An 11,212-nucleotide genomic window follows, 5' to 3' on the forward strand; every position below is an offset into this window, starting at 1 on the left:
TAGCATAAAATAAGTAGATCTTAAAATATTTTTTAGTCACTTCGGTGGTCAATTTTTGATTTTTAAATTGATTAGATTAATTTCTTTTTCTAAACATTCGATTGACTTTGAAATCACTAAAGTGATTGAAATCATTAAAATGATTGAAGTCATACTACAATATAAATTTTAAATGCTAGAGTTACTCATATTTTTAAGTCAGAGGGAGCAGTTTACAATTGGTTGGGTGTGTAGCAATTCGCCAGGATAGGAGGGGTTGTGACGCAAAAAGGCCATCTTTTTCAAACGGTTCCTTCTCTCGCTTTCCCCTCCGTCGTGCCTGCACACACTAGCCCCGCTTCCCCACCAAAACTAATTGATTAATCCAACCATTAGTTAATCAATCAGGATTGATTAGTAGGAGTTAATCCAGACTAGCCCACTCCCACCGAGTCGTCGTCGCCTTCCTCCTCCGCATCGCATCGCATCGCATCGGACGCGGAGAGCACAACGACGCGCTTGTTCTCCTCCTCCTCCTCCTCCTCTTCGGCGGAATGCTCGCTCCATTGATTGGTTGATTAGCTTGCGAAAGGAGTCGACTTTGAGGCGGCGGCCGGAGGCCAAGCCAAGCCCCCAAGATCGGGAGCGAGGAATGGGGAGCTACGCGTACAAGTACTGCATGTGCTTCACCCGCAAGTTCCGCTCGCCGGCGGCCGACCCGCCGCCCGACGTGCGGGCCGCCTTCCAGGCCGCGTGCTCCTCCTCCTCCAGCGGCGGCTGCGGCGGCGGCGACGGGCTCCGCCGCTTCCTCTCCCAGGTGCAGGGGGAGCCCCCCGAGGAGGTGGACCGCATCCTCCCGCTGCTCACCGCCCCCGCCGCCGGCATCGCCTCCCGCCTCGTCGGGCCCCGGCAGCAGCCCGCGCCGTCGCTCGACGACTTCTTCGGGTTCCTCTTCTCCGCCGATCTCAACCCCCCCATCGCCACCCAGGTGCTTCGCCACTTTACTCATTTTTACTGCGAAAGCAGGCATTTTTTTTCTATCTAATTGCTCTCAAAAGTTACTTTCTTTTTGGTTATAGTCTTATAGATTAAGCAAATGAAAGCATCTGATAATCGGTTTTGTTAAGAAAAATAGCAAAAGAAAGCATCCGGCTAATGCAAAGAGTGTACTCGGCCGTGTTTTTTTTTTTTACTGATTTGGTTGATTTCAATTCTGTCACCAGGTTCACCATGACATGTCAGCGCCGTTTTCGCACTATTACGTATACACGGGGCATAATTCCTACTTAACTGGAAACCAGCTTAACAGTGACTCCAGCGACGTCCCGATCATCAAGGCATTGCAGAGGGGTGTCAGGGTGATTGAACTCGATATGTGGCCGAATTCTGCAAAGAACAACGTCGACATTCTTCATGGGGGGTGGGAGTTCTTATTGCTTAACACATTGACTTAATAATAAGCCTTTCTCTTTTCTTACCTTGCAAGTTGAAATATATGCTCAGAACTACTCATGATCTCTTCCTTTAAGAAATGATCTTCAGGGCCTGACTCTGTTTTTTGAATAGATTTTTGCGAAACAAGTGAGTATTCTTCGGAGAAAAAGTCAACTATGAGATGGCTTTTCCCTTAAAAAAAACTAGGACATGACTTTTCTTTAGGCCAGTAGCACAATAGTAAATTCATGCTACTTAGTGTGTTGACATTTGTAGTAATTACGAGAAAACTTCCTCAATTAAAAGTCCACTAGAGCAGATTAATATGGCCAATCATTTGAGAAGCAATTTGATACAACCTCCTTTCCAAAATATAAGGTTTTTTGTACGTTTTTTCAAATCGTATGGGCAGAGTTGCATTTTGGAAAGCGTGCAGGATTCCTTATATTTTGGAACGAAGGAAATAGTTCGCAATTGTATGGTAGAAAGTTGCACTCGTTTTCTTTTGAAAACAATTGATAGAACTGTACTTAGTGTTGAACGTTGTGTCATTCATTAATTCCTACATATTTTAGGATATTAAGAGTTCAAGATAATTTTTTTGCAACCCCAAATCTTAATGTGGAAATTCAATTTCCCTCTAAAAGAAATCAACAAGGAAAGTTATCTCCATACATAATACTATTAGTGCAGTAAAATTTCACAAATACTCTATTTTGACCTTAGCTTTTTAGTTCAATGCTGATAGTCAATTCTATTTTTGTATTTATTAGTTTGTCATGTAAATAATTGTCAAAAAAAAATTGTCAAAAAGCTCATGTTGCTTGCAACCATATATTATTTTTCAATATATATCCTGATGAGTATTTCTCTTGGTATTTAAAAGGACATTGACTGCACCTGTAGAAATCATCAGATGTTTGAAGTCCATTAAAGAATATGCCTTTTGTTCTTCACCATATCCTCTCGTCATTACTCTTGAGGATCACCTAACACCAGATCTCCAAGCTAAAGTAGCTGAGGTAAAGTTTACCTTTTGAAATCTTCCTCTACATTTTTGTGCTTAAAAACCATCACTTCTGACTCCAAATAATTGTAGATGCTCGTCAAAACATTTGGGGATCTCCTTTTCATCCCAAGTTCAGACCCAGTAAATGAGTTTCCTTCCCCAGAATCTCTAATGAAGAAAATAATCATCTCAACTAAACCACCACAAGAATACAAGAAGTTTCTTAAATCTCAGGATAATCAAAATATCAATGTTGGCATAACTAATCTGGCAGAGGAAGGAAGCTTGAGAAGAATAGATTCAAATGCTGAAGAATCTGATGGAAAGGTATCCAATCACTGTCTTTTGAAGTCATTAACTCATGCTATAATGAAAGAAAAAAAAGTCATCAATTAAGCAAGTTAATTGTTGTGAACAGGATGAACTGGATGATCAAGATGAGGATTCCTCTGATGAGGATGACTCCAAATTTCAGCAGGATACTGCTTGTGAGTATAGGAATCTGATCACCATCCACGCTGGCAAACCAAAAGGCCATTTGAGGGATGCACTTAAGGTGGATCCTGACAAAGTCAGGCGCCTTTCTTTGAGTGAGACACAGCTAGCTAAAGCGACAGCTTCTCATGGTGCCGATGTTATAAGGTAATTTGCACTTGCTCATATGATTATATTTGAAGTACAGTGCATATGAACATTAGATAGTGTCAGCTAATTTAAAACAATGAATGTTTTGGGGAAAATGAACCAAATGAGGTCCTTTTTTATTACTTGTGTTTTTAGTTTTGTTGTATATATTTACATTTTAGTCTTTAATGTTCCAAAAGTACATATGTGGTTACATTTGATGATTGTAGTCAACAAACATTGCTGGAGATTGAACATATAGGTGAAACTAATTTACATTCATATTTCATAAAGTTGGTACAGTTCCTTGGCCATCAGACAAGTGCTGTTCTGACGCAGTTTAATATAATTCAGGTTCACTCAGAAGAATATACTCAGGGTGTATCCGAAGGGTACAAGGATTAATTCTTCCAACTATGACCCAATGAATGCCTGGACTCATGGTGCTCAGATGGTTGCATTTAACATGCAGGTTGGATGACAATTCTCAACTGTCATAAATCACCGTAGTTTTTATCCATGCATGTCTCTTATCCTCACATAGTTTTTGGTGGTTTGAATGTTTCATATATTGAACTTGGTGTTTCAGTTGTCAACATAATGCATTCAAATGTAAATTGATCTGGTACTCCATAAATCGCTCTAGTAGTATAGGAGAAGTTTAGTTCTTGTACCAGGACGTGGATGTAAACTGCATGTAGAATTATAGCAGATAGCAATTTGTTGTGAACGCTGTTCTGACTTGCTTTTCATATTTCAGGGGCATGACAAAGCACTCCGGTTAATGCAAGGATTTTTTAGAGCTAATGGAGGCTGTGGCTATGTCAAAAAGCCTGACTTCTTGGTTAGAACAGGTCCAAATGGTGAAGTATTTGATCCTAACGCAAGTATGCCTGTGAAGAAAACTCTGAAGGTGAAAGTATATATGGGAGATGGATGGCGAATGGATTTCAGTAAAACTCATTTTGACACCTTCTCTCCACCTGATTTCTATACTAGGGTAAGCAAGTGAAATTGTCGAAAACCGTAAAATTTCTATTTACTAGGTTGCAAGATAAAACGTGAATGAATAATGAGAATGGTGAATGCATATACAAATATTTAGGTGGGGATCGCTGGAGTACGGGCAGATTGTGTGATGAAGAAGACTCAGACAATCGAGGATCAGTGGGTACCAGTGTGGAACGAGGAGTTCACATTCCCTTTGACGGTACCAGAGCTGGCTGTGCTGAGGATCGAGGTCCATGAGTATGATATGTCGGAGAAGCATGACTTTGGGGGGCAGACATGCCTGCCGGTGTCGGAGCTGAAGCAGGGCATCCGCGCCGTGCCTCTCCATGATCGCCGGGGCAACAGGTACAAGTCTGTCAGGCTCCTCATGCGCTTCGACTTCCTCTAGCTACCTACCTACCTACCTAGCTAGTGTTGCTGCACAAACCAGAATACCAGTGATGTATTTTGCTAGCTCTCTAGGCTTCTTCAGCTGCTGCATATATGCATTATGGGTGTAGATGTACTATTGTTGTAATCGTGCATGCATCTTGCATGTCTTGATAATGATAATAAAGCTAGCATGGTTTTAGGAGCATACATACATGTACAACTTTGTTGACTATATCTAGTATTCTAGTCAGTGAAGCTGGTCCATCTGTTTATCAGGTGAATGGTTTTTTTAATTTATTGATCATTTAAAACCACTATATCAAAAATCCGATAAATCCCAACTCTGCCTTCTTTCTTTTGGGACGAAAACCTTTTTTTTAAAAAAAATATTTTGGTATGATCCTTACCAATATGAAACAAAAAAGTTGATCTTGATTATCATAACAACGCATCTAGCTTAATGTAGAATATAAAAAATCTAAAAGTTGCACTGTATTTACACAAAATTTGCACCTTTTATATTATACAAATTTAGGGTATGCATCATGCAAGTTTAGGTGACTTACAAATAAGAAAAGACAGGTGACTGATAAATAGCAAAACTGCGAAGGAAATTTATTTCTCTGATTACAGTGGGTGCTGTGCAATTAGTTGATTCGGATTTTGTGCTCTTTAGTTTAGATGATTTGAGACAATGGAATACCCCTGAATTGTTATGAAATGTTCACGGTTAATCATGGTGGCTGGACTGCTAAGTGACTTTTCTTCGTTATCGCCAGAAAAACTAGTTTAGTAATAACAGGCAGGCTTATCCACGTGGTTTAACAAGTACGGTGACCAATCCCACATGGTATATGGATACATGTATGTGCACTGCCAAGTCATCAATCCAATTATCCATCATGTCATGCAAAAATTATTGTTTCGCTCCAAACAAATGGAAACGTAAACATCTGAATTTCAGAGTAGCAATGCATCCATTGCTTGATTCAGATTCAGATTTCAGAGTGATCATCAGACGAGAAGAGCTGGCAATTCCTTTTGTTCACATTTCTTCATTTCCCGGGAAAACAATTCCTTCATATTTATTTATTTATTTGTTTATTACTCTTTCCTTTTCTGGTTATCTGTTTTTTTCTTTGGTTACTGCCACCTATGAAGAACCAATTGTTCTGGGAAATGCAAAACATTTTCACCATATTCACAAAATAATAACCACCCCCAGTTCTGTTATTGTCCCTGCACCAATGTCTGCTAAACCATCAGGACTTCCAATGCCTTCATCTTCAGTTAGATATTTTGCCCAGGTAATCTGTTATTCTCTTTTAATACATATTTGTTGTTGTTGGCACTTCCTTTGTGCTATGAAAATATGGTGATATTTTTACAATCCACTTTGAGTTTGAGGTATCAATAGATTTCTACCCCGTGTTAAGTTCTTACTTGCTAATTTCAAATTAATTGCCTGAAAATGCTTATGAAAGTACTTGTTGTTGATTATGTGTAATTGCGTGTGGAAAATGAGGTGATGTGAAAATTGTACTCCCTCCAGTTTGCACATAACTATCTTTTGGACAAGACTGGTATTGAAGTTTTCGAATTTGTACTATAAATTATTTTGAAATATGTACTTTAGGAACATGAAGATCATATGTATAGATTAGTCTTAAAAACTACTTCAATAAAATAAATAAATAATATATTTGTTGATATTTCGATAATATCGTAATTAGAAAATTGTGGCCAAAGTTGTTTTTTGGAGACTCTGTCCTTGTTCAAACTGTAGGGAGTACAAAACAAGGGATGTCCATCTTACAAAATGTATGACTGAGTAGACACAAATTCTCGGAATTGACTTTCAGCACTTCACGTTACTGAATTTATGCAGTATCTTAAGTTTGTATTTCCTATATGATTCTTCTTTTTTGGGAGAATATTTTGTTTTCATGAGAATGATCATTTTTGAAAACTTTAACCTCATTATTTGATGAATTATTTTAGGGAATAGCTCCAGTATCACATGATGATGCTACTCAAAGAAATTCTGAGGTGCTTTAGTGTAAACATTTCTTCACTCGTGGGATCGCCTTGGCATAAACTGCCTGTGGATCTAAAAAGCAGACTCCTCTAACAAAGCAGTTACCATTTTCCAAATAATTTCTCTGTTGCTTCCAATGTTCCAGTGCAGCCTGTTACTAGTGAGAGCACTCTCAACATTCTGACCCCTTCATTTCCTTATCTTTTGTTTGTTATATGTAGCAACACTTGTCAGAAAGTATTGTGCCATATTCAGCAAAATTTGGTAATAGAAACAATCTAGAAATGCCAGATGATGATGTTTGTCTGCCGGAAATGCAGCTGCTACACAACAGTTGAGTTCTAAAGATTACCATGATGCCAGAAATGATATGCCCAATGAGAGAGCAATGAATGTGCTGTGGAGGAATAATTAACTTTTTGCCGCTCTTATAATAACGTTAACATATTTGTCATTGGGTCCACATGTCATAGACACATGAGTGTGTCATAGACAACGAGTGACAAATATATTATGTGTCATTTTTAAAAGCGATAAAAAGTTAAATACCCAGGATGGTGCGCTACGAAGACGTTGAAGTATTGATCTTATTGAGGGCAACCGTTAGCTTTAACCTATCTGTACGTCAAACATTAGGCCTGTTGAGGATTCCTGCTGTCTTAAATCAATTTTATTCCTCAGTCGATCCTACTGTTGGTAGTTCATTGGCATCTTCTTGCATTTCTTCTCCAGGATGCACCTGAAATGGTAATCTCAATTGTCAAAGCAAGTATGACAACGAAGCAGCAGTTGACTTGGGAAAACTTTCATTTTGGAGAAATTGTAGAATTGAAACAGAGTTAACCATACCTATCAAAAGGTGAATGGTACGTAGAACCAAAAACCAAAATATCTTTTAGCGAAAATAAAAGATTACCTTTGGTTACGTTACGTTGCTTAACAAAATTACATTTGGTTACACCGCTCCTATGCCGCCGATTATATTGTCGAGATCCAGAAAAACAACAGTAGATATCTAGATCGAATGACTTTAACTTTATTGTATCAACTGACATTTACAAAGCACACTAACAACACCCTCTCAAAATTGGCAATCTAGAATCAACAATTATTCTCTAATTTTCTAATTCTAAATCTCACAAAAACACACTAGGGACATACCCAGAGACAGAACCAGAAATTTACTAAGCTTAGGGCTTAAAAATAAAATGTAGTTTTTTATTAAATTTTAACTAAAAAATAATAATTTTCTAATAAATTTTTTGGCCAGGCGTGAGGCTCTAGCCCAAACTGCCCTACGCCTGGTACCGTCCTAGACATACCTCTCGGTATATATATATATATATATATATATATATATATATATATATATATATAATGTAATCTATCTAAATAGAATTCAAAATACCCAATAATTAATTGACTTTCTCCCGGACTCCGCAAGTAGCCGCACGTCCGACCGAAACCAAATCCAACAACGGCACGTACTGCATGCTGCTCCCGTACGCGTACGTGTGCTACAGCAGCGCACGCTACAGTAGCTCTATGCTACAGTCGCTTTGGTTAAACGTAGGAATGACGTAGTTTTTAATAAAAAGATTATTTCCTCTCTTTTGCAGGTCATTTTTTTATCATACACTGGCTCTGTATATGGGTTATTCTTAAGAAGCCTGATTCGTGGGACTTAATGATTGCGGCGTATCAATATTTAGAGAATATAGTCCGGGAGTGTTTTAACCAAGGACATGAGTGACGATCTAGTCTTAGGATTGATGGTCTTTAACCAACTTCTGTTATATTTGTTTTTCCTTTTTGCTGATGTGTTTGGCTATATATATCTTAACTATGTAGAGGCAGAAAAGGTAGAAAGTGTTCTTCGGACGTATCACCTTGATGAAATTGATGAAATTGATTAAGTTCAATAAAACTTACATTATCTAAAAAAAGATGAGTAGGCACTGGAGTCTTACCACAGCTGCTTGTTTTTCTTCTATTTGTACGGGTCCAGTACAGTGTTCTGTAAGAGAGGACGAGTTTAGTTACCACTTTACCTGAAATTGACACTCAGATCTTCTAACCTGAAGTTCATTTCTCTGTAAATTGTACTACTTCCATTTAATATTTGATACCAGGATTGAGATACTGATATTTTACAAATAACTTGAAATTGAACAGGAGTTTACATATGTTTGGACTGGAAATAGCCAAATAGATATGCCCATGGTCACAGCTATGCCCCACAATTGATTGAAAGTTTTGGAGCAAATATTTCCAAACATACACCCAAATCTGTTGCCTTATTGCATAACTGGTAGGTTTTACTGAATATAGGTAGGTTTACTGATGAAGATGCAGGTGAAACGGAAAGCTAAAGATGACGGCACCAAGCCACCAAGTACTCCAAAAGCATCCGAGCAAGTGATACCACCTGATAACACCAAGCCTTATCTGCCACTAATTAATTCTACTTTTGTCCTATGTAACTGCCTTGAACATTCAGCAGGCACTGTGCTTACCACTAATCCTGAGGCTGAGTGAGAGTTTGATCTGTTGCCATTGACAGCAGCAGTTTATGATTGAGAGATCCAGTCAAGGCCCTGTGTTCTCTTTCCTTTTGGTTTCTCTGATGAGAACTACACTGCCAATGGAATGGATCCATGCCTCCAGCAGCTGCAGCCACCATAGCTTTCCCCAGAGTTTCTTTTGCTCGTGATGACATGGCCTTTGCTTTCTTTCCAAGATGCCAGCTTTGTTCAAGATGCAAAGATGAAAAGATCACATCTTTCATCCATGAACAGCGTGTGGCTGTAGCCCATTTTCTCTCTGTGTGTGTGTGGCAGCTCAAGTGCTGCTGTGATGGCTGGAAAAAAGCAGTGGTGAAGAACAGTGCAATGTGTTCCACTGCTGGACTTCACATTTGCAGTCTGTGGCCAGTGTTTCGTGGTCCATTTTGCAACATAATTAATTATCTGGGATACTTTTGCATGACAATTTGTCAACCATGCAAAGTTGCAAACTGGTCAAAAACCCTCCAAATTGCAGCTGAAAATTATTAGTTGTGCAGTGATTGAGGTGACATCTTGCACGAGGGGTGGTCAAAAGGGGGGAAATAATCAATGGCCTAGAATTCTAGTTAAGTCAGTATGCTGGTTGAGTGTGACAATTCATGCCCAAAAATGATTTAGAGCTATTTATTATAAGGTTTAGGGATCTTTGGACGCAGTGATTTTATATACTTTTTTACGGGAATTAATTAAAATTGGAATGAATTTTATGTCCTTAAAATTCCTCTAAAATACCATGTTTCGAGGAGGTTTGTCTGTTTCCGGTATTGATTTTTATCCTGTGGTTTTGTCGGATGGTTAGTTTGAATCTTTTCCTAGGATAATCAGCTGATAACCTGAATAATTAGTTGAATTGTTAATTATCATATTCAGATTACATGAGTTTCATTATGAAAAGGTACATGTAAGCCCAAGACAAGCAAGAGAGGATTGCTTCGTAAGGATGCAAAGTCAATGATTGCTTGTTGTCCAGTGGTATCGGAGAGAATATGCTAAACTTGACAGTTGAAAGAGATTAGTCCAACTGACCAATTTTTGGACGATTGTTCGTACTGCTTGTAAGCAAAATAAGAAATTCAACGGTCAGTCAACATAAAGTGAGTTTTCTATAAAGAAAAACAGAATAGCATAAACAGAATTTAGCACCTAAAAAAAATCAAACTCCGGGAAACGCTTCAAAGAACAGTAAATTCCCAAGGTTCAAGAATTCTGAGAGGAATTGTGTCTGGACAAGAAAAAAATACAAGGTTAATATCACTCATATATTAGTTTTACAAAGAATAAACATGGACGCCCTCCGTACAACAATAGAAGCATTCTAAGCATTTAAATTTTGTCTAAGAATTTAATTTATACTTGTACTATTTATCTTATCAATTATCTCGCATTCAAATTTCTTCATATCTCTAACTATATCTAGTTAATGGCACTGTAGTTTTTTATAACTTTATTTTCTGCTAAGTAAACTATAAATAATTATATTGCTAGACGAAGGAAATATATATTCACCAACGCAAGCAGCCACAATCGTGTCTCTCTTAAAAAGAGATTCACCCTCATCTTTTGGTTTTTACTTCTGATTATAAGTTAAAATTTAAATTTTTAATCTTAATTTGAAATTAATTTTGAGATTTTTCCACCGAAGTCTATTTTTTAATATTAGCTTTTAGATTGCTATGATCACGTATATAAAAGTTTTATTAATAAATTATTTTTTGTTTGTAAAAAGGCATGTCACGGCTCTAGACACCAAACAAGCAAGTGGTGAGGAAAAAGTGAAATATTATATTTGTAAATAAAAATATGAATTAAACTTTTTATATATGTGTTTTTAGAAATTTAAAAATAAAATATTAAAAAATAAACTATGTTAAAAAACTTTAAAAGCAACTTTAAATTAAAGTTAAAAGTTTGAATTGTAGCTTATAAAAATAAATAAAAGCGGAAAGACGAGGCCTCACAGCGTTTTAAGCCAAACCATAACCCAAGCTAAAACGATGGTAACACTATGTACGTCCTTTGTCTGAGATACAAATCATAGAAATGAATAGTGACAACTGTGTGTATACATTCATCTTACACGTTATTTTTATATGGATGGAGTAATGATTTTTTTTAATTTTAAAACTAAATACTCCAAAAACAAAATCTTAGATCTTAATTATTTGGTTATGCTGTAAT

General features: G+C 37.4%; 1 protein-coding gene across 1 annotated transcript; it reads left to right on the forward strand.

Moving 5' to 3' along the window:
• Positions 1-415: 415 nt before the first annotated feature.
• On the forward strand, positions 416-4,631 carry LOC102707180 (phosphoinositide phospholipase C 2-like). Its single transcript, XM_040529556.1, has 8 exons — positions 416-967; positions 1,203-1,399; positions 2,300-2,435; positions 2,513-2,749; positions 2,841-3,064; positions 3,401-3,518; positions 3,807-4,046; positions 4,152-4,631. Exons 1-8 carry the CDS (start codon positions 632-634, stop codon positions 4,443-4,445), a joined length of 1,782 nt encoding a protein of 593 aa, XP_040385490.1. The 5' UTR covers positions 416-631; the 3' UTR covers positions 4,446-4,631.
• Positions 4,632-11,212: the final 6,581 nt, after the last annotated feature.

Source organism: Oryza brachyantha, chromosome 12, assembly GCF_000231095.2.
Source record: "Oryza brachyantha chromosome 12, ObraRS2, whole genome shotgun sequence".
Classification (NCBI taxonomy): Eukaryota; Viridiplantae; Streptophyta; class Magnoliopsida; order Poales; family Poaceae; genus Oryza; species Oryza brachyantha.

What these genes read in the sequence shown, in the direction of transcription:
- LOC102707180 (XM_040529556.1), top strand. Translation starts at nt 632, where the DNA reads ATGGGGAGCTACGCGTACAAGTACTGCATGTGCTTCACCCGCAAGTTC. An exon ending in GTCGACATTCTTCATGGGGG is followed by an intron (nt 1,400 to 2,299) that starts GTGGGAGTTCTT and finishes GGTATTTAAAAG; the next exon opens with GACATTGACTGCACCTGTAG. An exon ending in CACCTGATTTCTATACTAGG is followed by an intron (nt 4,047 to 4,151) that starts GTAAGCAAGTGA and finishes ACAAATATTTAG; the next exon opens with GTGGGGATCGCTGGAGTACG.